The sequence below is a fragment of the Antechinus flavipes genome, chromosome 2 (assembly GCF_016432865.1).
Source record: "Antechinus flavipes isolate AdamAnt ecotype Samford, QLD, Australia chromosome 2, AdamAnt_v2, whole genome shotgun sequence".
In the NCBI taxonomy this organism is placed as follows: Eukaryota; Metazoa; Chordata; class Mammalia; order Dasyuromorphia; family Dasyuridae; genus Antechinus; species Antechinus flavipes.
The window spans coordinates 639995074-640019782 of NC_067399.1; the positions used below are offsets into that span (position 1 = coordinate 639995074).

General features: G+C 44.4%; 1 protein-coding gene across 1 annotated transcript in view; it reads left to right on the forward strand.

Annotated features, from left to right (window-relative positions):
• PTPN9 (protein tyrosine phosphatase non-receptor type 9) overlaps nucleotides 1–24709 on the forward strand; it is a 61845-nt gene that overhangs the window by 17790 nt on the left and 19346 nt on the right. Inside the window, exons 2-8 of the mRNA XM_051982209.1 lie at nucleotides 6619–6762; nucleotides 7893–7982; nucleotides 8657–8781; nucleotides 15447–15552; nucleotides 21613–21723; nucleotides 22784–23112; nucleotides 23782–23875. Coding sequence (XP_051838169.1) covers nucleotides 6619–6762; nucleotides 7893–7982; nucleotides 8657–8781; nucleotides 15447–15552; nucleotides 21613–21723; nucleotides 22784–23112; nucleotides 23782–23875 — 999 coding nt within the window. The remainder of the gene's footprint in view (nucleotides 1–6618; nucleotides 6763–7892; nucleotides 7983–8656; nucleotides 8782–15446; nucleotides 15553–21612; nucleotides 21724–22783; nucleotides 23113–23781; nucleotides 23876–24709) is intronic.

Genomic DNA, 24709 nt, shown 5'->3' on the forward strand with positions numbered 1-24709 from the left:
CCCCATATGGTGTTTGATGCCTCATAGCCTACAATGGACACATTTTTTTTTCTCTGCTTCTAGTTTTGAGGAAAGACTTTTCATGTTTTTCTTCCATAATTTCTCCTCTACTGGCTTATAGATGTCAGCAGTTGTGGTCTTGAACCTTTTTCACTGAGGCTTGGTAAGAGCAATTGAAGAGGTAGAGCTACTTAATTAAATCCTGTATGCTGGAAGTAAGTGGAAGAGTTAAGCACTGTTCACACATCTCTTTAGTTGCTTTTGAAAGGGATTTATGCTGCTAATAACTATGGCAAATTGCCAGAGAGCAAATTATTTCCAGAGCATAACTGAATATTCTTTAATTTCTTTTTCTCTCTTTTCAGTGTGTGTGTGTGTGTGTGTGTGTGTGTGTGTGTGTGTGTGTGTGTGTGTATAAGCAATTTGACTTCTAGGCATAATGAAAACATGAACAAACCCAGCAAATTTTTGAAATAAAAAAATCACACACAACTGAATAAAATTTTTAAATAAACTCTTTCTAAAAATAAAGGAAAAATATGAATGCAAAGATGAGGGTTATTTTTATCTTTTCCATGATGGTTCAAAGGTCTAGTAGAAAAATGTCACATCTTAATATAGCAAAATGGAAAGTCTATTAAATCTCTTCTCAGTATCTTTTATTTTTTTTATTCTGAACTTAAACACTAAAAAAAGAAAGCATTTTCATAGACATAGCATACAAAAAGCAAATTCTTTATGAAACTATCAATCCTTCATTTTCAAACCTTTTTTAAAGAATATAATTGATTTCTATACTTTCTTTTTAAAATTATAAATAGCATTTTATTTTTTTCCCCCAATTACATATAAAGGTAGTTTTCATCATTAGTTTTTAAATTAAGATCTTGAGTTCCAAATTTTTCTGTCACCCCTGCTTTGTTCCCAAGACAGTAAGAAATCCAATTATACTTTACATTCATAATTATTGCTTGTCCTTATTTTCTTCTGAACAGTTAGTTCTATGCATTTTTAAATGGTCCTTTTTTGGGGAGCAAAGCTATTGCTAATTCCTGTTCTTACCCAATTAACTGCAAGAAAGAAAGAAACAGAAGAGCATTGTCAAAGCAAAACCAGTCACAGAATGACCACTTAAAAGAATGGATGTTTCTTTTAACACCTTTTGGCCATCCCTTGTGTCTTAGGAGGTGGGTCATATCTTTCATCAAAAGTCCTTCAGAGAGGGAACGACATTGTTGGCGATTGATTTTTATCAAAGTTCTTAAATTCCCTTCAAAATTGTTTTTCTTTATGTTGTTGTTCTTGTATAAATTGTTGTCTTCATTCTGTCCTTCTTCCTTTGTGTCTATCACTCAGGAGCCCCCGAAGTAGTTTTTCCTTGGGTTTATCACATTGATAGACCACAGTTTTCTTAGCTTGTTGTCTAAGATTATAGTTGCCTTCTGTGTTTCTGTGTGTGCTTTTGCCTGTTCAGAGAAGAAAGGGGGTTCATCTGATGACTACTCTCACCCCGTCTCCTGTGTTTCTATATCCTTCTCAGGCACGCACCCCACTTATGAGAAGGCAAGCTCCATTAATTGGTGGAGTTGTGAACTGATCCAACCTTTCCAGAGAATAATCTGGATATCCTTAGAGGGCTATAAAACTGTGAAGACCAGCAATACCTTTTCTGGATCTGTAGTCCAAAGAAATCAAAGAAAAAGGAAAAAGATCTATGTATACAAAAATATTTATAGCAGCTCTTTTTGTGGTAGCAAAGAATTGGAGATTGTGGGGATGCTCGTCAAAAGGGGAATGGCAGAACAAGTTGTGGCGTATGATTGTGATGGATCCACCCCAAATGTTCACAGGGACTATTTGTGCCCAGACTCTGTTAGAACGTTCTGAAGTCATGTAGGTCTGATCAACCACAGTCCCAACACACTATAATTTGACTCTAACATAGTTTGTCAAATGGGATCTGAATGCAAATTGAAACATGCTTAAATTTTTTTCTCTTTTTTCTTTTTTTTGGTACTCCATTATATAATCTTTCCTTTTTATTTATGGACACAGCTGGTTTTAGGAATCAACAGGCTAATCTGAAGGGAAAAAGATAAAAGCTCAATTAAATTGAAAATTAAGAAACAAATGATCAGATACACAATAAGGAAATGTGTGGGACTGAAATATAGAGCTTACCTGGGCAACCTGGCAATTCTTTGAATGTTCATTTCAGCTATGACATATCAGATCAGTTTCTTGCTTTTAGAAATTGTGAATTTCAGAATGTTGAGTTTTACTTTGCCAGGTGGTCTCTAGTTCATTAGTTTCATGCTATTGGGGGAAATACTAGATATTGGAAGAGAGTTTCTTTTTAGAGCTCCTGGTTTGTTCACACATAGTAGAGAAGGTATTTGTTGTTTTATTTTGCAAATAAGCATGTGCAGGTGGAGACCCAGAAGGACAGAAGGTCCTTCTATGTTGTTGAAGTCTGTTATTGAATGGGCCAGAGTGCCTGATTGAAGTAAACCAAGACCAAATTATAACAATAGCTATGAAATGGTTGAAAAAGAAATATTTTGGAGAGAAGAGTTGAGTGTGAATAGATTTCAGATGAAAATTTAGGTCATTGACAGGCTAGAAGGTGAAATTGCCTTAGTGGCTGGAGAGTAGTTTCCCATCCCATATAGCAAAAAATGATACCCTGTAAGAGTCTGGTGGCGGAGTCCAAGTTTTGGCTCTGCTGCTCGCTGTTGGCATGAGATTGGGCAAGTCTTTCCTTTGGGGGCCGCGGTGTCCCTGGACTGAATGAAGCTTCCCTTTCAGCTCACAGTCTGTCCTCTACTATTCAGTAAGTGTTTCAGGCTGGATAGTTCCTGCATTTCTAAAAGTGGCTGCCAAGGACTGTATCCCAGTTAGCATCTGATGATGGATTACTGAGAAACCTGGACTGGATGTAAGTCAGTGTCCCTGGGGTGAGGGGTGGGGGGACTTCTCACTAAGAAACACTGGAGCCATTAGCCTCGGGAACCTAGTGATGCCTCCAGAGAACCAGACCGTCCTCGGAGAGCAGAGGCAGAGTGCCTCTTTCTAGTGATCCAATGAGACTGCTGGCCCGGGAATCAGTTGTTCTCATCGGAAAGTTCTTTACTGTTCTCTCTTGTCCGATCCTCGCTACAACCACCTATGCTGCTAGGATGCGCTGTAGTGGATATGGTGTTGAACTGTCACACAAAAGGACCCGAGTTCAAATCCCATCTCAGACACTGCCATTTCAGCTGTTTGCCTTAGTTTCCTCATTTGTCAAATGATAATGGTCCCTATCTTGCTGAGTTATTAATAATCAACATTTACATAAAATGCTTTTAAAGGTTTTTTTTTTTTTTTGGCAAAACCTTTAAAAATATTATCCTATGTGTGTGACCCTGGGCAAGTCATTTAATCCCAATTGCCTCAGCAAAAAAAAAAAAAAAAAATATATATATATATATATATATATATATATCTTATTCCATTTGATCTTTACAACAACCTGGAAATGAAGTGCTGTCAATATCCCTGTTTTACAGAGGAGGAAACAAGGCTGACAGAGTTGTTAAGTGACTTGTCCATTATCCCACAGTTAATAAGTATGGATTTGATCTCGGGTTTTCCTGGATGTGCACCTCACACTGTGTCGGGAAGCTAGGCCTGTTAATGATGTGAGTGGTCATTCTCTTTCCCGCCCAGACTTTTCTCTGGATGCCCCACGGGGGAGAGAACATAAGGAAGAACCCGAGATTCCTTCCATCAGGGCTGGATGGGGCAGGTATCTGTCCTTGTAAATGTCCCACTGCTGTTTACAGTACAGAGCAGACTCTCGGGCTTGGGCGGGCAGACCAAACCAGAAGGAATTGTTCCCTTGCTCCAAGCCAAGAATAACATCCTGGCCAGCAGGGGGGCAGAGGTCAGCCCGAGGCCCTCGCATTGTAGAGCTGTAGGACGTGCTGACCCCAGGAGGAATTGATCTGGAAAAGATGGCTGTCACAGCTCACTGTGGAGGAGGAGTGAGGGGTGGGACCCTCTCCTGCACAAGCATCAGTGATTTATGATTTTTGTGGGCATTTACCTAAGGCGAGAACTAGGACTGAGCTGAAAGGGCTTGCCAGGACCCTCGCAGCACCATGGGATCCTGCTCCGGCTTTCTTATTCCTCCACCTGCTCCCGAGAACCTTAGGAAAGGTCCCGTCCAGATTGGGATTTTTGTGAGTAAGTGACGAACATGGAGGAGAGAGCTGCTGGCCTAGCCCAGAAGGGCTTCATTTACTCCGGCCAGCTCCGATGCTGGCTTCCTAATGGCCGTGGTTTTCTCCAGGAGCATCTCAAGTTTAGCCTTTCTGAGACCATTTCTCTGCATTGCCCTTAGCTGGTCCTTGCCCCCAGTGACGGTCTGAAAGCTTTTCCCAGCGGCCTTTCTTTCTCAGCCCTCGCTGTGCTTTTTGGCTTGTTAAGTTCTGTAGCCTGTTGGGGTCCAGGGGGCCTCCGGGGATGCCTTAGAAGCCAGGTTCTCTTCCCCATGGCCTCTCCCCTGCTGAGTGCGTCCGGTTGCGGCTCGGAGTGGCTGCTCTCCGGTGGGTCCGTTGGCTTTGGGTGCATGCTTGAGGCAGAGTGCGGTGGAAAGCTCGTGGCCTTTTGGCGTGGGAGCAGTTGGGTTACCTGAGTTTCGTTCTCATCTGTCAGTCGGAGGCAAGAGTCCTTCCCTTGCTTCTCTTGCAGGATTGTGTTGATACCTTTGATGTCAGCAGAAGTTCAGCGCTCTTGTTTAGTCTCAGAGCCCCTTCGGGTGCCACGGTGGAGAAACTTCCTGGGGTCCAGGGCATTCCATCCATCCCGTGCCTCTTACCTGTCCCTTCGGTAGCAGCCGGAGGGACGGCCCACGGGGTTCTGTGGCTCCGTCTGAGGTGCAGCTACCTGCAGTAAGGACAGCGGCTCACTCTTTGGCAGCGTCCAGGACCTCCCTGTGGAGCCCTCCTCATCACCCCCTCCTCCGCGAGGCTGCCTTCAGTCGGGCCCACCTGCTGGGCCCAGACTCACCTGGTGCCATGCGCCCAGCCGGCCGGCAGGGGACGGGCTGCCTCGATCAGAAGGAGCGGGAGGTGAACGTGGTTTAAGAAGGGTCTAGTAACTCCTCCTCGGTGCTGGAGGCTGGAGGTGCTGAATGAGGCAGAAATGGCACAGCCCCGGCCCTGGAGGACCTAACAAAAGGGCGAGGTATCACTGGGTGGGAAGGGGCATCGACGGGGGCACAGAACAGAGGGGAAAGTATTTCAAACTACTATCCCCGAGGGGAAAGGCCCCTCAGGGCTGCCTAGTCCACCTCCTACCTGAAAGAATTCCTACCCACATGAGGCCTCTAGTGGACATCTGTTCAGAGCGCTGCGTCTGGAACGAGGAAATCCTGCGTTCAAATCTAGCCTCACACAAGTTGCTTAATGTCTAACTGCCTCAGTTTTCTCACTTGTGAAATGGGGATGATGATAGAATCTCCCAAAGTTGTTGTGAGGATCAAATGAGTCTATATCAAATGTTCAGCACATTGTCTGGCGCACAGTAGGTACTTAATAAATGTTTATTCCCTGACAAGCTCCCTGAGCCTTCCCTTAAAGACCTCCAATGAGGGAAAATTTCCCTTTGCCTTCTCCAGTTCAGCTCTTGGATATGACTAATTATAGGCAGCCAGGCTCTGGCCCCGGAGTCAGTAAAACTGAGTTTAGATCCTTCCTTAGATACTTGTGTGACTTGGAAAAGGACATAGCTCCTGCCTGTCTCAGCTCCCTTCTCTGAAGGGCAGGTTCCTCCCGGCTCCAAATCCGTGATCCTAGAGGGAAAATGCTGGAAAAAATCCTCCCCCGGTCCATCTTTTCCAAATGAGAAACTGCCTTATCCCTCTTCATCTCCCATTCCAAAAGTGTTTTGTGTATGTGCGGGGGGAGCGGGGGATCCTTGTATTTTCTGCCTCCTTTGGAAACCCTGAGGAAAGTACCTTGTAACTGTCGCAGGAAAAGTTCTAAACACATGCAAGTGGATTCTGTTGTAACGTAATAGATGCTTCGGAAACTTACTGTAGAATTGGACTCCAACCCTGAAAGTAGAACCTTTTATAACGGGTGTGTGTGTGTGTGTGTGTGTGTGTGTGTGTGTGTGTACACACCTGTGGGGGCTGCCCGTGCATTTCTAACACACAGTCTCATTGGTCAGTTGGTGTCCCCCATGATCCTGCTGGTCTCAGTGACCCTCGGAGCAGCAGCTCGTTTCTCACTGGCTGCGAGCCCTGGACTGGGATCGCTCCTGGGGCCCTGGTAACCCTCATTTTCCCCCCTTCTCTTTCCCTTTGCCCAGCATCTCATCGGGGACCGGGGTCCGCAGCCGCGCTCTTTCCCCCTCCCTTGGTCTGGCCCCGGCCCTGCTTTTACCTCTGTGGGCAGCAGGCAGGTGCCATCCTGTGATTTCTCCATCTCCTAAGCCAGGCCTTGGGGCTTAAATTCCTCGCTTCCTTATCTGATTGGGACCAGAGTTTGTTTTGTTTGTTTCTTTTCTAACACACATGATCCTTTTTTTAAAACTACTTGTCTTTTGTTCCCGTTCTCTGTCCAATAGGCCACCAAGCAGTTTCTGGAGGAGATTAACAAGTGGACAGTTCAGTACAATGTGTCTCCGCTCTCTTGGAACCTGGCTGTCAGGTTTCTCATGGCCAGAAAGTTTGATGTCCTCCGGGCTATTGAATTGTTCCACGCCTACAGGGTATGTGCTTGTGGATTTAACTTGGCTGTCCCAGCTCTGGGTGTGGGGTGGATACAGCTTAGCCGTGTCCCACTTCCTCCTGGGGAGGGGATTGTGCTATTGGGTTTTATTGCCTAAATATTGGGCCGGTTTGGAAAGGGAGGGTATAGGAAGAGGATGTTTCTGATTCGAACAATGTAGGTCAGACAGTACCACTGTTGTGGTGGATGGTGGTCTCTTGAGTTTGGGTTCTGAAGCTCCCTGCTGACTTTTTGGGTGGGTTCACCTACTCTGTGCCTGCCTGAATTCTTCAAGAGTTCTTCTAGGAGTGAGACCTTTCAGAAACCTGCCATCTCTTAGATTAATGCTGATCTTAATGGGGGAATCGGAAGGAGGCACTTTTGCCTCAGGAGAGAACAGCTGCTCTAGTCCAATTCATTGCCTTGGCTCTGCCAGTACTTGACCTTGAAATGAATACCACTCCATCAGCTTCTTAGTTAACTGCTCTCTCTTTTTTAGAAGATGCTGACACGGGCCCTGGATTCTGATAGAACCATCCCATTTATGAAAAAAAAGTTTCATTTCATTTTTGTAAAGTCTCCTTTTCTCAGATCTGATTTTTCAGCACACAATACATACAAAAATAATTTCCAAAGGAAATCCCCTTCAGAGAAACACAGAGACTGTCACTCTGGGGTTATAAAAGTATTCTGGCAAGGTGCCCAAAGTGTTTGCTGAATTCAGGGGGATTTTTGTCATAGACAGAATTGGCACGAGGCTTGGGAGTACGTATGTTGACTTATTGGTCAGCCTGTTGTCATGTTGACTTACTGGTCAGCCTGTTGTCCCAGTAGTAGAGACTGAGGATTTGGGGGCATGTGATCCAGAGGTCCAGAGCGCCTCAGGTTGCCCATCAGAGAGATCAGTGCAAAAGAAGTTCTGCCAGCCCTCCATATGCCTTGGATGAATGGACCTTAGAATGTGAAGGATTGAGGTTCCCGCTGCTTTGGCCAAGGCCACTTTTCCTCAGGACTTTGGGACCGAGTCATCCGTCTTGCCTAGCAGCAAGAGGATTTAGCAAGCGGCTTACTAGGGAAATAATTCTACCTTTAACTATTGGGTATGCTCAGTATATTATGCTGCTTCTTTAGGAAATGAGGCGAAAAGAAGGAATCGTCAAGCTGAGACCTCATGAGGACCCTCTCCGTTCAGAAATCCTCAGTGGGAAATTCACTATCCTAGTGAGTGCCGGGGCCCTGGGCTTTTGTCCCGAGTGACTCGAAGTTGCTCTGCGATCAGACATGGGCTTTTTTGTAATTAATAGAAATGGGACTCCTTGAGAGGTGAGAACAGTGGAGCTGTTGGGCTTGCTGGCTGGATTCTGCGGGGAGTGACGGCCACAATGGTTGCTTCTCTTCCCCCAACTCTAACTGACCACTGGTTTCCCATGAAGCCTCGGGGTGGTATTTCTCAGGCAGCTTCCTTTAGCCCTGCTCTGCCCCCTGGGCAGAAATGTCTTCCAGCTCAGGGAGACGGCGTCTCAAGCCTGATGCAGATCTGGAGTCCTTTATGATCCTACTGTATATTGTCTCTTTCCTTTCTGTTCTGCTTGGGGGTGGGGAGGGAGCTTGGTGAGAGCAGGTCTGTGTCCACTGTCAAAGACAGAAGCAAATGGGCAGAAACAAATGGTGTTGTGGCCCTGATGTCACCTGATGCCAGCCATCAAGTGAACAGCATAGGAAAGACGCAGAGACCTCTCTTGCATGGAAGGGAGATCACAGCGGTTTTCCTTCTTTCTGAAAGAGCTGGTACGGGTCAAGGCGGCGCATATATGGCCAGAATCTCTCCAGAATGAGCCTTCACAATGACTTTGGTGGGCTTGGATTCCTCAGCATCTCTTCTCATTTCCTTCCAGAATACTCGGGATCCCTCAGGAGCCTCCATCGCCCTCTTCACTGCTAAGTTACATCATCCTCACAAGTCCTCCCAACATGTGGTGCTCCAGGCTCTCTTTTACTTGTTGGACAGAGCGATGGACAGGTGAGCCATGGGGAAATGGGTCTGTATTTACAGCCTGCTGCTAATCACTGGCAAGTCCCTAATTCCCTTCAACAGTCTTTACTAGCAGCTATAATGTGCCTGGAATGGAACATTGGTCTGAATTTAAGATGTTATTTAATAATGGTAAATTTAAAATTCTATAATTGGGTTAAAAATATCACATACAGTTACAGGATGGGAGAGAGACATAACTAAGCGATAGTTTGTGTGAAGAAGATTGTGGTGGGGGAAAGGATGATGTTTCTGGAGAACTGAAAACCCCAGTAATGTGATGGGTCAGCTAGAGAAGCTAATGCAGTCTAAGCTTCCATAAGAGAAGAGTAGCGCCCAGAGCCAAGGAGGTTCGAGGTCATCCGTACTCTGCCCTTGCCGCAGTACTTTTGGATTGTTGAATTTGATTATGGGGAAAAAATAAGCTAGGAGGCTGGTCGGTACGAATGGTGAAGGGCCCTCCCAGCACGGCATCTGAGGCTCTACCAGAGGAACTGAGGAAAGACTTGAAGGGGCCACAGTAACTGCTGTCAAACAGAAGCTAGACTTGAGTTGTTGGATGGCAGAAGTTAGAACTCTGAGCAGTGAATGGAGGATACGAAGAGCCACATTTTAGTTCAACTTAGGAAAACTTTCCTGATGCTTAGAGCTGTCCAGAAGTGAAGAGGCTTGGTTGGGGAAGTGATTGGAGTCCTTGGGGTTTTTGAGAGGGAGCTACCCTAGTTGGCCTCTGGGGTCCCTTCCAGCTCTTGAGGAGCTCTTTGTTCAGTCTGCCCAGTCTCGTGCTAGGAGCTAGGTGAGACACGGTGCAGTCTGCCCCTTCCAGTTAACTTAAGCCCCACTGATGTGGGTGGGTTCCGTGTCTTTATTCTCCAGGCTCTGTTAAAGGTTCTGTAACAACATTCTTGGGTAGAGACGTTGCTAGACAGAGATTGAAGAACTCTGGTTTTCCTTCCAGCCTGACTGCTAGCCTGCAGGGTCGGCTCGGAGCCTTGGTTTCTTCATCTAAGAATTGTCCTAGATCAGGCGTTCTTCAAATCTTTTATGTGTCACAGGCCCTTTGGCAGCAACCTGGGGAAGGAAGCCCATGGGCCCCTTCTCAGAATCATGTTCTTTAAACCACAGAGTAAAATACATAGGAATACTGAGAACACTAATTATGTTGAAATACAGTTATCAGAATGATAAAAAAAAAAAAACCCCAAACCCCCAAAACCAAGTTCATAAACCTTAGATTAAGAATCCTCGGTAATTTCCTGCTTTCCTGAGGTTCTAAATACAGGGGAGGGAGATACACACAGGTGTTGGTTTCCCATCTTCTTGCCTCTGTTTATTCAGAGGTATTTATACAGAGAGAGGATTCTGCCCATCCTGTGCCTTGGACAACCCTCCACGCAACTTGCCCTTTCTCTACTATGGACAGACATCACCTTGGCAACGTTAATCATGAATAAACGTTCCGCTTTTGGAGAACTAGCCAGGAGGTCAAATATCCTCGTTGATTGAATAACATTGATACTACTTTGCATTTGTACAGTACTTAATTTTTTTCCCCAAAGTGCTTTCCCATTTTACCGAACTTCATAATAACATTTTGAGGTTCAGATATAGGCAAGATAACAGTAAAAGATTCAGTGTGCATCAGTGATTGATGTCAGGAGACAGATCTCTTTTTTTCACGTAGGTTGTGTTTTCTGTCTTTGTTCGCCAGTTCATCACCGTGTTCATTAAATCATGATAACGTGAACTCCAGGTCTTCTCATTTCTGGTGCCTGTTTCTTGGGACCTTTTCTAAAAGTTCCATTCAGCTAACTGTTAAATCCTGACGTGGGGCTGGGCTCTGGGAGAAAGCGAAAAAGCCAGTCAGAAGCCCCTCGTGTTTGGGGAAGGAGACAGGGCGGCCGTGTAGGTGCACGTACAGGAGCGTCAGTGAACGTTGCTGTGATTGCTGTAGTGAACTGCCTCTGGTGGCCCTTTTGTCCGAACTGAGACCCAGTGAAGGTCAGAGATGCTGACGACTGCAGCCTTAGGTCAGGTGCTAATCTCTGCTCCTCCTTGACCCCTCTCTGTACGTGGGGCCCTTTGGGAGGTGACCAAGAGATGGTCCTGCCTTCAAGCATCTAGTCAAGAGGATGTCCTGGCTTTTCTTACCTACAACCTGGAATGAATCAGCTCCAGTACAGAGGTACCCAAAAAATTCTGCAGGCGTTCAGAGGGGGGAAAGATCAGCTCACTTCTGGTGGAGGAGAGGAGGTTTGATGGAAGAACTGTTATTTGAACAGGACCTTAAAGGGCAGGTTGAATGTTGATGGCTATAAGAATGTTAAATTTTAGGTGGGAGGAAGAGCATGAGCAAAGGCATGAAGTTTTGAGCCCACATTGGATGGAGTATAAGGTTCTTTGAGAGGAAGTGTTGGGAACAAGGCCACCAATCCGTCAGACCCAGATCATGGAGGTCTTGAATGCGAGCCTAAGGAGCTTGGAATATATTTAATTACTAGATGATCAGCACTATTGAAAGTTTTTTTGGGATAGAATGATCAGAGCTGTTAGGAAATTTGTTCTGGTAGCAGTGAGAAGTATGAATTGGCACATATTAAAAGTAGAGATGAAAGGATCATTTAAGGAGCTATTATATTGCTCTAGAAGAGAACTTTGAAAGCTTGAATGAGAGTAATGGCAGGAGGGAGTGGGTACAAAGACAAGGTGAGTACCCAGGATTTTTTTTAACTAATTTTTTTAATTAAAGCTTTTTACTTTCAAAACATGCAAAGATAGTTTTCAACATTCACCCTTGCAAAACCTTGTGTTGCACATTTTTCCCTCCTTCCACCCTCTCCCCTAGAAGCAAGTAATCTAATCTATGTTAAACATGTGCAATTCTGCTATACATATTTCCACATTTATTATGCTGTACAAGAAAAATCAGATTAAAAAAAGAGAAAAAACAAAATGCAGACAAACAACAACAAAAAGGGTGAAAATGCTATGTTGTGATTCACACTCAGTCCCCAGAGTTCTCTCTCTGGGTGCAGATGGATCTCTCCATCATAAGGTCATTGGAACTGAAAGTGCTCAGGATTGATGGACACTACTGACACTAGATATGAGGAGTACAGTGAGCAAGTGAAGAGGGAGAGAAGTGGAAAGGGAGGCAGGACAGGACAGGACACAGATTTAGAATCTGGATCACCTGGGGAACGATTGTCAAGGACAGAAATGGGGAAATCAGAGGGAGATAGGTTTGGGGGAATCTTCAGGTGGTTACTCTGGTTTCAGACATGCAGCTGAGAATGAGGATCTGAAAGTTAGGAGAGATTGCAGGCTCAGATGTGGAGATCCACGTAAGCTGCTAAAGTCATGGGAGTCGATAAGATTATAGGAAGGGATTATCTAGAAGACATGGAAAGGATAGAAAGATGAGACTGGGAGGTAACTACAAGTTGTCTCTGATCTTTAGTGGCCATTGGTGATCTTGGAGAGGCGAGTTTCACTAGAAGGATGGGGATGATTCTAGGTATATGAGGGGGACAGTTGGGCTCCTTCTGTCCCAGTGAGATTATATTTGTAAAGTACTTAGCCCAGTGCCTAGTGGTGTACAGTAGGTGCTTAGTAAGTGCTTGTGATTTTCATGGCTGCTTTGGAGGGTAATGCTTCTCTCCACTTGATAGAGGTTTGGTGCAACTGCAGGTATGGTATTCCCCCTGAAAAGTTGCTACCGGGTTGACATTGTACTTCCAGACTCATTCTCTTTCTCAGAGCAGGGGTTTGGAATTTCCCAACTCTTCCTCCTTGAATGATTTCCCAGCAGGCTCTCAAAATCTATCTGTTTCTTTTGAAGGGATTCAGCTCCACACTCTTCTCCCAGAAGGGGCATTTTGCCCTTCTTCATATAAGAACAGTTTTATGACAGCTTTCACAAGGGGTTAGGATCCTTGGTGTAGTGACTCAGACTTTCATTTTCCAGATGGATAAATTGATTTAATAGAATCATGGGAATTACAGGCCAGTTAGGTGAGGCCCAGAGAAATTAGAGGGACTTATTTATGCAGAGTCACCCAGCTAATCAGGGTCCCCTGTTTTTTCCCCCAACCCTGTTTATTTTTCTAAAACATTTTCATTTTGTCATTTCTCTGCTTTTAAACCTCCGGTGGCTGTCCATTCCCTATGGAATAAAGTCATATTTTTCATTTGGCTTCAGTTTGCCCAACTTTAACACTTTGTGAGCTCTTCCCTTCCAACCTGCAGGGCTTGTGTATTGTCACCTCAAACATGCCATATAGAGTTTTACTTCCACGCCTTCACTTAAGCTGCTTCTTTTTCCTTTATATTCAAAGCTGATAGCCCCTTCAAGATCTAGTTTAAATCTGTCCACATCTATGAAGATTGCAACACTTACAAACATATGCCACTTGGCTGCCATGCATTTCTTGGTGATGTTATTCATTCATTTATTTTTTTGCTGAGGAAATTAGAGTTAAGTGACTTGCCCAAAGTCCCACAGCTAGGAAGTGTTAAATGTCTGAGGTCAGATTTGAACTTGGTCCTCCTGACTTCAGGGCTGCTGCTCTATCCACTGCATCAACTAACTGCTCCTTTGTGATGTTATTTAATCTCTTTTCTCTTTCTGCTTGGTTTTCCCAGCTAAGTCTTAAGCTCCCATATAGGATTTTGTACTGGTATTATTAGTGGGTAACCCAGGGTAATGAGGATAGAAAGGGCTCAACATGTGTGATGGATGAGTGAATGAATGAACGAATGGTAAGGGAGAGTCCATTTTTGCACAACTAATTCCATGCTTTGTAACTAAAAGACCGGAAGTCAGAGAGATCCTTGTTTATTTTATTGGGAATGGAAAGCTTCCCCTTGGTTAGAGTCAGTGTCTGTTTGATTTGTATTAATGTTTTTATGCAGAGCTCAACTGGGTGGGTCTTGGATGCTTAGCTTGAGCAGTTCAGTCCCTGCCTAGATTTCCCACTTGCTGCTTTCTCTTGGGACTGGGTTTGTTTGCATCCTTCCTGTTGTATTTCAAGATGTTTTACTGAAAAGGAGACTCCTGTTACCTTGAATTTGGAAGTATGTGACCTTATAGACAGAAAGTACCCAGGCTCAGTTAAATGTCCGCAAAATTCTGCTAAAGTTCCCCTGAACCAATTTAGGCTCTATGATTTTAGTGAGTTATTGTGTGCATATGTATTTGTATATGCATGTGTACATGTGTGTCTGTGTTTGTAAGGGTACATGTGTGTGTATGGGAGTGTATATATTTTAAAAGGCATAAAGATCTAGAGGGGAAATTGGAAACCAAACCATTTGGAAAAACTTGTAAGCACTTATGCACGTGGAGACTTTTCAAGTGCCATTTTTGCTGTGTGTGTTTTTCCCTAGGATTATATTAAAAAGTTAAAGAAACATGACTTATGAAGCAAAATGGCTCTGAAGTCTCTAATATGAGACATTTGTATTTTGGTGTTTTGTTTTGTTTTTAAATGTGAGTAGATACAGACTCTTGACATGGCTTTGGAGAGTACCTATAAAGCAAAATATATTCCTAGAATCTGGAAAAAATGGTAACTCAAAAAGACAAATTCAGGAGACTCGTTAACCATCTAGAGAATGTCAGCGCAAGAAAGGACTTGAGCCTGGGCCCTCATTTGGTAGATGAGGAAGCAGGTTCCAGAAGATAAATGTCTTGCATAAGATCTCCTGACTCCTATGCATGAGATGGGACCAGAGCTTGTTTCTCCTGCTTCTCTATAAAGCGCTCCTTCTGCATCCCTTTGCGGTTCGAACTCTGGATCTGGCTCAGGTGTGCCGGAGAGGGAATCCAGCCCAGTAACTGACCTGTCTGGTCTGGACAGTCGGGCTGTGCATGTACAGGAGGGAATGAAGGACTGTATAGTTTTCTCAGAGCTAAAATGGGCCTATCGCAGCTTTCTGCCAACGTATGTCCCTTTCCCAAGCTCCTTCCGTTTCTTCCTGTACGTTCGTGTGCCGTCTATAGGCACTTGGTGTGTTTGCCCCCTTTCCAGTCAGATATCAGATGAAAACCCCTGTGATCAGGAAGACGCCCGGGGCTCCTGTTTCAGAGTTGGCAACTAGAATTGAGATCCTCCTAGGCAGCGTACAGGGTCCCTTCAGGTGGATCTGGGCAATTGGGGTCCTGCTTGGATGCCTTGTGATGGACGTGCAGGGCAAGGACATTGGTGCACCTGGGTCGGGATCCCTTCTCCGATGCTTCTGCTTGCGGAGCCCTGGCAAAGCACTTTACCTCCCTCTGTCTCGCCCATCACCGTTAGTGACTCGGTGCCCTCTGAGGTCACTTGTCATTTTAGATCTCTGATTCAGTGATCTCTAGAGGCAGCCTGGCCGATTGGAGCTCACGATTATGGTGCATTCTGAAGGTAAATCATGGGGATGATCTCTGTAAGAAAGCAGTCATTTTGGCTCATGCTGTGTTCATAATCTAGTCTATTCTAAGCTGCACCCTTCACGCCCGCCCAACAAGGAGTCCCCCAGCCTCCTGAGAAGACTGAAGGGGAACTTTGTGAGGGAGGCAGAACGATATACTTCCATCTCCGGACACGCATTTCTGTGTATGTCTTTGTTTCACCCCATTCATCTTCTCACTTTGTTTGTTTGTTGGCTTACAGTTTTGAAACTCAAAGGAATGGACTAGTGTTTATCTACGACATGGGGGGTTCCAATTATAACAACTTCGAGCTAGACCTTGGCAAGAAAGTCCTAAACCTCCTGAAGGTAAGGAACTCGTAAGGATGCAGGCGGGCTCTCGTCTCCTCCATTCTGTTCTGGATTCCCAAAGAGTAGGGTAGATATCCCTTCCCTAGGGAGCTTTTAGGACAAAGTGGTAGGTGAAGGTGAAGAGAAGAACAAGGTGACTGGCCCCTTATCTCTCCCAAAACATCTTTATAAGATGAATTGGTATTTCCAAGGTTTCACAGGCAAGTTGAGTATTTGAGCTAGATTTATTTGAAATACATGACTTTGAGACCATAGGTTCTGAAATATGGTTTTTCCACCTTCAACTTTACATCTTGTTAATGTTGGAGTTCTTCTGTGGTTGGGAAAGAAAAGAAAAGTTAATGCACAAGCTACTCATATGCTCTCAGATCGAGATTTCTGTTTGATTTAAACTATTGTGATTTTTAACACAAAGATATGCAGTTCCCAATTTTAGGAAAGGACCTAAATCTCTGCATTTCTAAGTGAACAAAGGTAGATTTTTGAAGTTTTAAGAGTGAATTTTTCAGATTTCTAGCTTTTTATCTAAAACATAACATAGCTTTGATCAAAACAATTGTCACTGCACAAAAGCAAGATTTAAGCATTATTAAAATTGAGTTATTTAGAATTGGCCCAAAGGACTATGACTTCTTTACAAGAATAGCTTTTAATTGCAATCCTTTGCTTTAAGAGAACAGGCAAATTGACTTTCCTTTCTTTACCCCTTCTACCTAGCAGACTTAGAAGAAATTTGAATTTCTCCTTAGGGAGAAAATAATTTCTGAAGCAGGGCTTTTGTTATGGTAGCCACAAAGAAATGCAGTATCTAGAACTGAGAGGTAAGAGATAACCCTGAAGGGCTCTCCTGAAGAGATCCTAAGAATGGAATAATCTTTGGGCATCTTTCTAATTATAGCAGATGCTGATTGAAGAGAGTTTAAGATAATGCAAAGCCAAAAGAAGTTGACTGTCCAAAAATCTTTGGAAAGTACAAAGAAAAACTTAATAGGGTATGATGGAAGGAAAGAAGAAAGAGAAAGACACAAGCATTTATTTAACACCTACTAGGAGCCAGGCACTGTGCTAAGCTATTTTCTTTTTGGGGTGGAGGGGGTTTGAAATATTTTAATAATGCCTTTTCCATTGTCATTTCCAAATATGGTGTCTCTCTCCCTCTCCATATTGAATCTCTTTTGTTACCGAGAAAGGTTGATCAAAAGCAATTCGCATGCTAAACAACGGAATTGAGCTACTAGTGTTAGCAAATAAAGTACTTATTCCCGTTTCTGCCAAGAGGAGGGGGATAGTTCTTTATTTCTTCCTCAGGACAAAGACAAAGGGTTCTTCTTAGTATTACGGACATTTATATTATTATAAGCATTGTGCATTTGATTCTTCTGGTTCTACTCACTTCATACTGATCAGTTTCTATGGGTCTACCCATGTTTCTCTGAATTTTTCACATTTGCCACTTTTTTCTGCTCAGCAATATTCAGTTATACTCATTGCCCCATCTTTTCAGTCATTCTTGAGTGGATGGTTTCCTGTTTGAATGAATTCTAGTTCTTTACTACTACAAAAAGCATTCCTATAGATATTTTAGCCTATTTGGGGACTTCTCTGACCTTTTAGGGTATAGTCCCAGTTATGGGATTGCTGGCTCAAAGAATATAAACAATTTAGTAATTTTTTAATCTAATTTAAAATATTTTCCACAACAATTAGCTCAACCAGCATTGAATTCATGTGCCACTTTCCCCCTAGTCCTTCTAACATTGACATTTTGTTATTTTATCATTTTTACCAATTTTTTTAAGTGACTGATAAATCCTCAATTAAAAAGAAGTTGCATTGTTCTTGTTAGTGCCATAAAGTTGTTCATAGTTTTAATTCTCCTTTTGAAAAAGTTTTATCTCCTCTGACTACTTATCTTCTGGGGATATGACTCTTGGTCTTACATTTTTATTTTAAGATCAGATACATATGATGCAAAAGTGGTTTGGTTTTTTTTTTCCTCTTCTCCCCACCAGCAGTTTCTATTCTAGTTCTTTTGAATATTTTTAAACACAGGATTTTTTTATTTTATGCATTCAAAATTATCTCATCTTTTATGATTTTTTTCTGCCCCTTGTTGGATTAAGAAGTTGTGGTTGTGAAGAGTACTTCCTTCTGTTCTCTAATGTCTTTATAATGTGACTTTACATTTAGGTCACATACTCGTGCAATTCAAACTGCTTTCTGCTTTTCCTAATGGTTTTTGTTGATTAGGGAATCTTTCCCCAAGAAGTTTACATTCTTAGCTTTATTGAATACAGGGCTACCATATTTGAATTATTTCTGGGGTTTGTTTGTTTATCCTATTTAATGTTTTCTTGTGTCATTTGAAATTTGGCAATTTTCACCATTCCTTCATTCTTTTCCCACTTATCCTAAGAGTCTTCCGTTTCTTCAAATGAATTTTGTGACTTTGTCTATTTCTGCAAAGCATCTCCTTGTTAGTCTAATATCAAATCAAGAACAATAGCTCTTTCCATTTATTTATGGCTTCTTGTGTTTATGTAAAAAGTTTTTAGTGGTTATATTCATGGGCCTAATTATGTTTTGGTGTTTAACTTCAAGTTATTTTATATTAGATATATGTATATATATATATATATATATATATATTTTAAATTATTCATTTTAAACTTACACACAAAAAAAGGAAAAAATATTTCCGTCTAACACAGCAGAATAAAAAAGAGGATTCAATATAAAATCATACATTTTCATTTCAGACTGTTTCCTTAAAAAAAAAAAACATTATGGAATAAATACTACTTGTTATTTTCAAAGTTATCCTGCTTTTCTATGCTTCCTTTTAATTTTTATTTTGTTCTCTACTGTGCACTTTTTATTTTTCTCTCTCCTACCACACTCAGCCCTACAAAAGGCATTTAAAGATTAAGTATTAACTCTACAGATTAAGCACTTAAAAATGTGCAGATATGTCTATCAGTATGCATATATGAGTATAAATACAAACATATACATATATATGAGATGCTCTCCACTTCCAGAGAAATAAATATGTATAGTATCTTCTTCCTTCAAAGGTCCATGTTTTTCCAAAATCAGTTAGCATATTTCTTACATCACAGTAGTATTCCATAACAACCACTACTTGTTTGGCCGTTCCCCAAACTGAAGGAATCTATCATTTTAGTCAATCTGATAGGTGTAAGATGATATTCCAAAGTTGTTTTAATTTACGTTTCTGTAATCAATAATGATTTAAAGCTCCTTTTTTTATATGACAATATATAGTTTTGATTTCTTTATTGCTGTTCATATTCTTTAACCATTTATCAATTAGAAAAGACCCATTTTAATGATGGGAGCCCGAATTTTCAGCCAGATTTTATGTTATAGGGGAAAAAACTTAGTCATTAGGAATACTGAAGGATTCATGTGAAAGATTAAAGCACTGCAAAACTGTTTGGAGCCAATACTTTGTTTTATTCAAAACAATAACAACTAAAAGCCTTTGGTGGCTGGAATTGATCTAGCACGAGGTGACTAGTTGGATCACAAGGCCTCCCTTGTCTCTGCCCCATGGCCTCCAGCTCCACAAATTGCCTCTCCTACTTCCTTGCCCAACCACCTATTTTCCTGCTCTCTGCTCTCTAAAATAATTCCCTGGTCTCTCCATCTCTCTGTGTCCTCCCAGGCTCTTGTTCTGGCTTTGTTTCTCTCCATCCAGGTTCTTGACCTTTCGTGGAGCATTTAAACGCTGTACCTTGAATTCCTTACCCTGTTATTCTCTGATTGGTCCCTCATGTTGTTGCCCCTGCTCGTTCCCAACTACTTAGGAGACTTTTACAATAGAATAGGCTAGAATTCACCAGGCTCCGATAATTGCATGAAGAGTCACTGAAAATATAGCATAAAGTATCACTGAAAGGTGATGATTGCATGAGTGCAGAGAAGGGGCCATGTAGGTCCTCTGTTTGGATCCTAAGGATTCTAACTGCCTGGGCTGATGAAGATGAGGAGAGGTTGGGAGCTCACTGGGCCCTGGGAGGCTACAGGCTATGGGGTAAAGAGAAGGTGTAGTTTTGTTGGACACAGAATCCTGGATTGATGCTGCAAGGAGAGTGGGAGGTGATCCATCTTTCTACCCTCTGGTAGTTCAAGTCTGGACCGTTGGAGTCCTGCCACCTGCGGCCTTTGGAGATCACTGGCTGGAAGATACAGTGTAACCCACCCTGGTTTGGTAAAAAGCCTTTTCCTGCTGGCTGTAATAACACCACCAAATACAGCATATATATTATGGGGGAGAGTGTGGAGAGGAGAGGGAACAAACACAATAAATGGGATAGAAAGTGTGAAAGAAAATGCCATGTGAAATCTAAAGAGGGAAGATTGTTTTTGATTTGGAAGTTAAGATAGAAAGTGGTATTTGAGCTGAATTTGAAAAATGGGAAGAGATTCAAGAGGCAAAGTAGGAGGGGAGGAACGTGAACCAAGAGCCAGAAGTGTTCTCTAACCTATCTCAGTGACCATGTTTCAGTCTATTTTCTCAAATCTGTCCTTCAGCCCCTGTTTCATAGTCTAGCCAGGTTGGACCACTCCCTTCCCTCACTCCATCCTGTGTTTTTACGCACACCCCTTCTTCTGTATCACCTTTGATGGAAAATATTTACATCTCCTCCATGACCTTCCTCAGCATTTCCTGCTAGCTGATGGGGCAAAGCTCTCCTCCAGCTGCTGTAGTCCTCCTTTTAGACCCCTCCTTTGTCTCAACACATTCTGCTTTCTAGCATCTGTACTATATATTTAATAGCACCTTCCACCATCCATCCTTCACTTCCAGTTAGATTCCCCTTGGACAGGGAACATGTATGTATTTTTGTGTCCCCAAAACATGGAATGTATTTGTTGAATTGAAGTGGATGTTTATTGTTATATTTATTATTACACATATTAAAAGTCCTAACATTAAAAGTCGAAATTCAATATCTAGTGTCAGTCACATTGGCTCTAAATTCAATTTTAATCCTACTATATAATAGGAATAAAAAAAATGGATGAACAGAGACATCTTCTAAGAAAATTGTTCATTTTATAGGTTGCAAACTGCTGATGAAAAATATCAGAACAAGTTTTGATCAACTACTTAGAAACGTTCTTTTTTTCTGTATCTAGAAATTGGGAAACTAGGCACTAAGAATATACAATTATTTCTCTAAAGTAAACCCATTTATAATTCTAATTCCCTTCCAGGTAGCTTTTCTCTGCTACCACTGGAACCTAAGTGATAAACTTCTTCCATCCCCTTATTGTAGGAGCCCCCAAAGCTCTGTCTCGCACCCTCTCCTTTTCCCGCCGTGTTCCTTCACTGTGGCCTCATCAGCAACCTGCCTTGGCTATTATTTCTGTGTGTGGGTGACTTCTGTTTGCATCTCACACTTAATAATGTCCAGATCAGAGCTCATCCTCGTGCCCCCTGAACCTGCCGAACTCCTCATCATCCTTATTTCTGTGGAGAACACCCCCATCCTTCAGGTACCCGAGCCCGACATTTCAGTGTGTTCCTCTCCAACCTCCCCTATCCAGGCTGGGCCAGTTCCTTTCTCCCCTTCCTCTGCAGCCTCCCTCCCGTCTGACCCTTCCTTGCACCTTCAGTGGCCAAAGTGTGGCTCTCTCTGGCTTCCTTCCTCTGGGGCTGTTCACCTCAGCTTTTGGGGTCCCCCAGCCAGTAGTGTGCCTTCTACTCCGAGGTCACTTTGCATCCCTTTCCCACATGCTTTGAATGGACCGGCGTGTTTTGTGTGTACCTCTGTGTATGTGCTCTCTCCTTCGAGAACAGGACCTATTTTACTTTATCTTTACATTCCCCAGTGCCTAGTCCAGTCCATCCCACAGTAGATGCTTAATAAATGCTTGCTTGTTTTCTCGAATGCTGGTGAGGAGAACCCCAAAGGGGGCTAGAAACCAGAGTCCTGGGCTGAGGTCGCTGAAAGCTCCATCTTATTCTCTCTGTTCATTGGAGTGTGGTTTGCTTTTCCACATGCGTGTGTGTGCCATCTGCAGGGAGCCTTCCCGGCTCGGCTGAAGAAGGTGTTGATTGTCGGGGCGCCCATGTGGTTCCGAGTGCCCTATTCCATCATCAGCATCCTGCTGAAGGACAAAGTCCGCGAGAGGGTAAGGAGGGCTGACTGCGCCTGTGCGGGCGGAGGGAGCCCCTTCAGCTGGAGAAGGGAAGTGGGGGGATGGGGGTGGTGAGGGATGGTCACTTGCCCCAACTTTTTTGCTTGCTGCTGTGCCCTCCTTCAGTGTTGAGCCAAATCTAACAAAAATGATGTAATTGAAGAGAAATGATCCTAGAAACAGGAAACTCCACTTTCTGTCTCTGGTAGCCATTTAATCCTTTCTCTCTGGGTCTAACAATCCTACTTTTAAACTTCAAAGCGGGGTTGTTGCCTTACAAGATGATCACGTGGGCCAGGATTAGTGAGCAAAAATTTCCCTCAGAATGCTTTGAAACCAGTGACTCAGAGGGATTCAGAAGGCTTCTGCGACCCGGCCTCCTTCCCTTTTGACATGGTACACTAGACATGGACAAGCAGGAGCAGCATTCATGCCCACTTAAAAGCCCATTGTACTGAGATGTAGGGAGAAAAAGAGTCAAGACCAAAGTTGGGCAGGACAATGATGACCAGACTCAGAAATGAGCCAAAACCTTCTGCTCCTCAGCGCAGTCTTTTTCCTGCATCATCTCACCCCCCCAAAGGCTAATCTTGTTTTGAAAGAGATTGAGGATCAAAAATGACCTCAGCGTTTCCTAACTGCATATAACTTAGCAGCCAATTTACCTGTGAATGAAGGTAACGGGTGGTACCCGTAATGCTCGCCTGTAGAGCACTGATTGATGAAATGAGGTGATTTCGAGCCAAATGCTTCTTAACCTTAAAAAGCTAAATATACAAAGGCAAATTGTAAGGACCTGAGAGATTGTTGGGGGCAGCCGGGGCAAACTGGGGAGAGGAGGGACCCTTCGCAAGGTTTTCCCTAAGAGAAATGCTGCCCTCCTGCCTCATGCACGGAAATGTCAGAGGATAGAGGGGACCCCCCATTTCCTTTCTTGGTGTTCCCGTTTTTCAGTTAAATCCCGTTTTGTTTCCCAGCTCCCTTGTAAGCAGAATTCTTCCTTCATTCGTTATTTGTCTGACCCTCTTACTGCCTCCTGCTTCTGCCCGCCCAGATTCAGATAATGAGGACGAGTGAGCTGACCCAGCATCTGCCCCGGGAGTGCCTTCCTGAAAGCCTGGGAGGCTATATCAAGTTGGACCTCTCCAGCTGGAACTTCCAGTTCCTCCCCCAAGTGAACGGCCACCTGGACCCCCTTGATGAAATCATCTTGCTGTCCCTCACCCCCTCCGGGGATAGCGACTCGGTGCACGTCCCGGGCCCCCAAGCCATGACCATCGTGGAGCTGCTGGAACACTTCAACCAGCGGCAGAAGCGGGGCATTTACGAAGAGTATGAGGACATTCGCCGAGAGAACCCCGTGGGCACCTTCCACTGCTCCATGTGAGTGGCGAGATCAGCTCCCGTGGGCAAGGGGGCAGGGCCTGGGGCGGAGCTCCTGCTTCCTCCATGGCCTGGGGCGGCTCCCTGGCGTTGAAGGCGGGTCCCTGCCGATAGGGAAGGATGCTAGGGCACCTCGTGGAAGTGGAGAGCGCCCCACCTGGGGGGACTGAAATCGTCCCGTCCCCCTCCTCTCCTTTGTGAGGAAAACGACAGCAGGAGGTCCTGCTTGGGCCTGGCTCAGTCCCAACGCAGACAACTCCTCTGCCTTCGTTATTAGTGCAGTTCCCATGACCCTCCCTGGAACTGCACGAACGCAGCCTTCAGTCTCTGTCCCACGTGAAGGGATCCATGGATTTCCTTACAAAGCGGAACCTTTCAGTCATTGGCGCTTGTGGGGTAGACGGCAGATCTTCCCTGGGCCTTGTGCACAGTTGTGAGGGGTGCCTGGTGCCATCTTTATTTGGTCCTTTCAGCTGGTTTTCTGGGTTTTGCCCTTAAGTGTCTCATCCACATGTGTTCAATCTCGGAAGCTCCCCAAAATTCCTTCTGGAAAGAGGGGAGGCGTAAATTCTAAATGACTGGAAACTGGAATTCCCCCAAGGTTTCTCTGTGCGCTGGCTTGTAAAGGTGGTCTGACGTTGGTTTTTGGTGGTCTGCCCTTGCCTCCAGGTCCCCGGGGAACTTGGAGAAAAACCGATACGGCGACGTGCCGTGCCTGGACCAAACCCGCGTGAAGCTGACCAAGGGGAGCGGAATCGCCCAGGTAAGTAATACGGAAAGGCCCCCCTTTCCAGGAGAGGAGGGGAAGACTCCAAAGGGAAGCTCAGAGAAAGCCTGATTCAGAAAGCTGGGTTCCAGACCGGGATGCCCCTGAAATATTTGGCTGTTAGCAGGCCTTTCCTTCTCTGGACATCACTGGCTTCATCTATCAGATCATCCAGAAAGGGCACGGGGTGTTCAGGAGGGCCCGTCTCCGGTGGGAGGCCCTGCCTCGGGTGGGAGGCCCTGCCGAGCCCCTTTCAGGGCTGCTCATCCACTTCTGGGGTCGGCGGCTCTTGCCTGGGCGCCCAGAAGGCGGGGCTCGCACAGCAGCCACAGCCTGGCCAGTGCCGGGCTACACCAGGTGGGAGGGAGGCTCCCCCAGCCTGCGAAGACCTCCCTTGGCGGAGGGGGCCGTGGGGAACAGTTTGTGCCAGGGCCCGGAAGCGGGCTCCGTGCTGTGCTTGGGCTTGGCTGGACGTTGGGGACGCCGAGGTCATCCGCCGCGGTCATCCGCCGCATCCTGGGCCATCGCTAGTCTTCCCAACTGTTGTTCTACCGCTGGATGCTCCTGGCTTTGCGCAGTCCGCCTCATTTAGATCCAGTTCATTCAAAAGTCGAGACATCTCCCTGTGACGTTGTTGGTTCTCCTCATGATGATGGACAAGCAATAAGTGGATGGAATCCTAAATCTCAGATGTCCCTTTCAGCCTGGACAGCAGGGAAGGGGACACAGAGGACAGAGTGTCAGGTCCGGAGTCAGGAAGTCCTGTGGTCTGGGCTGCCCTCAGACACTTATTAGCTGTTGCATTAATCTCTGCCTTAGTTTCCTCACCTG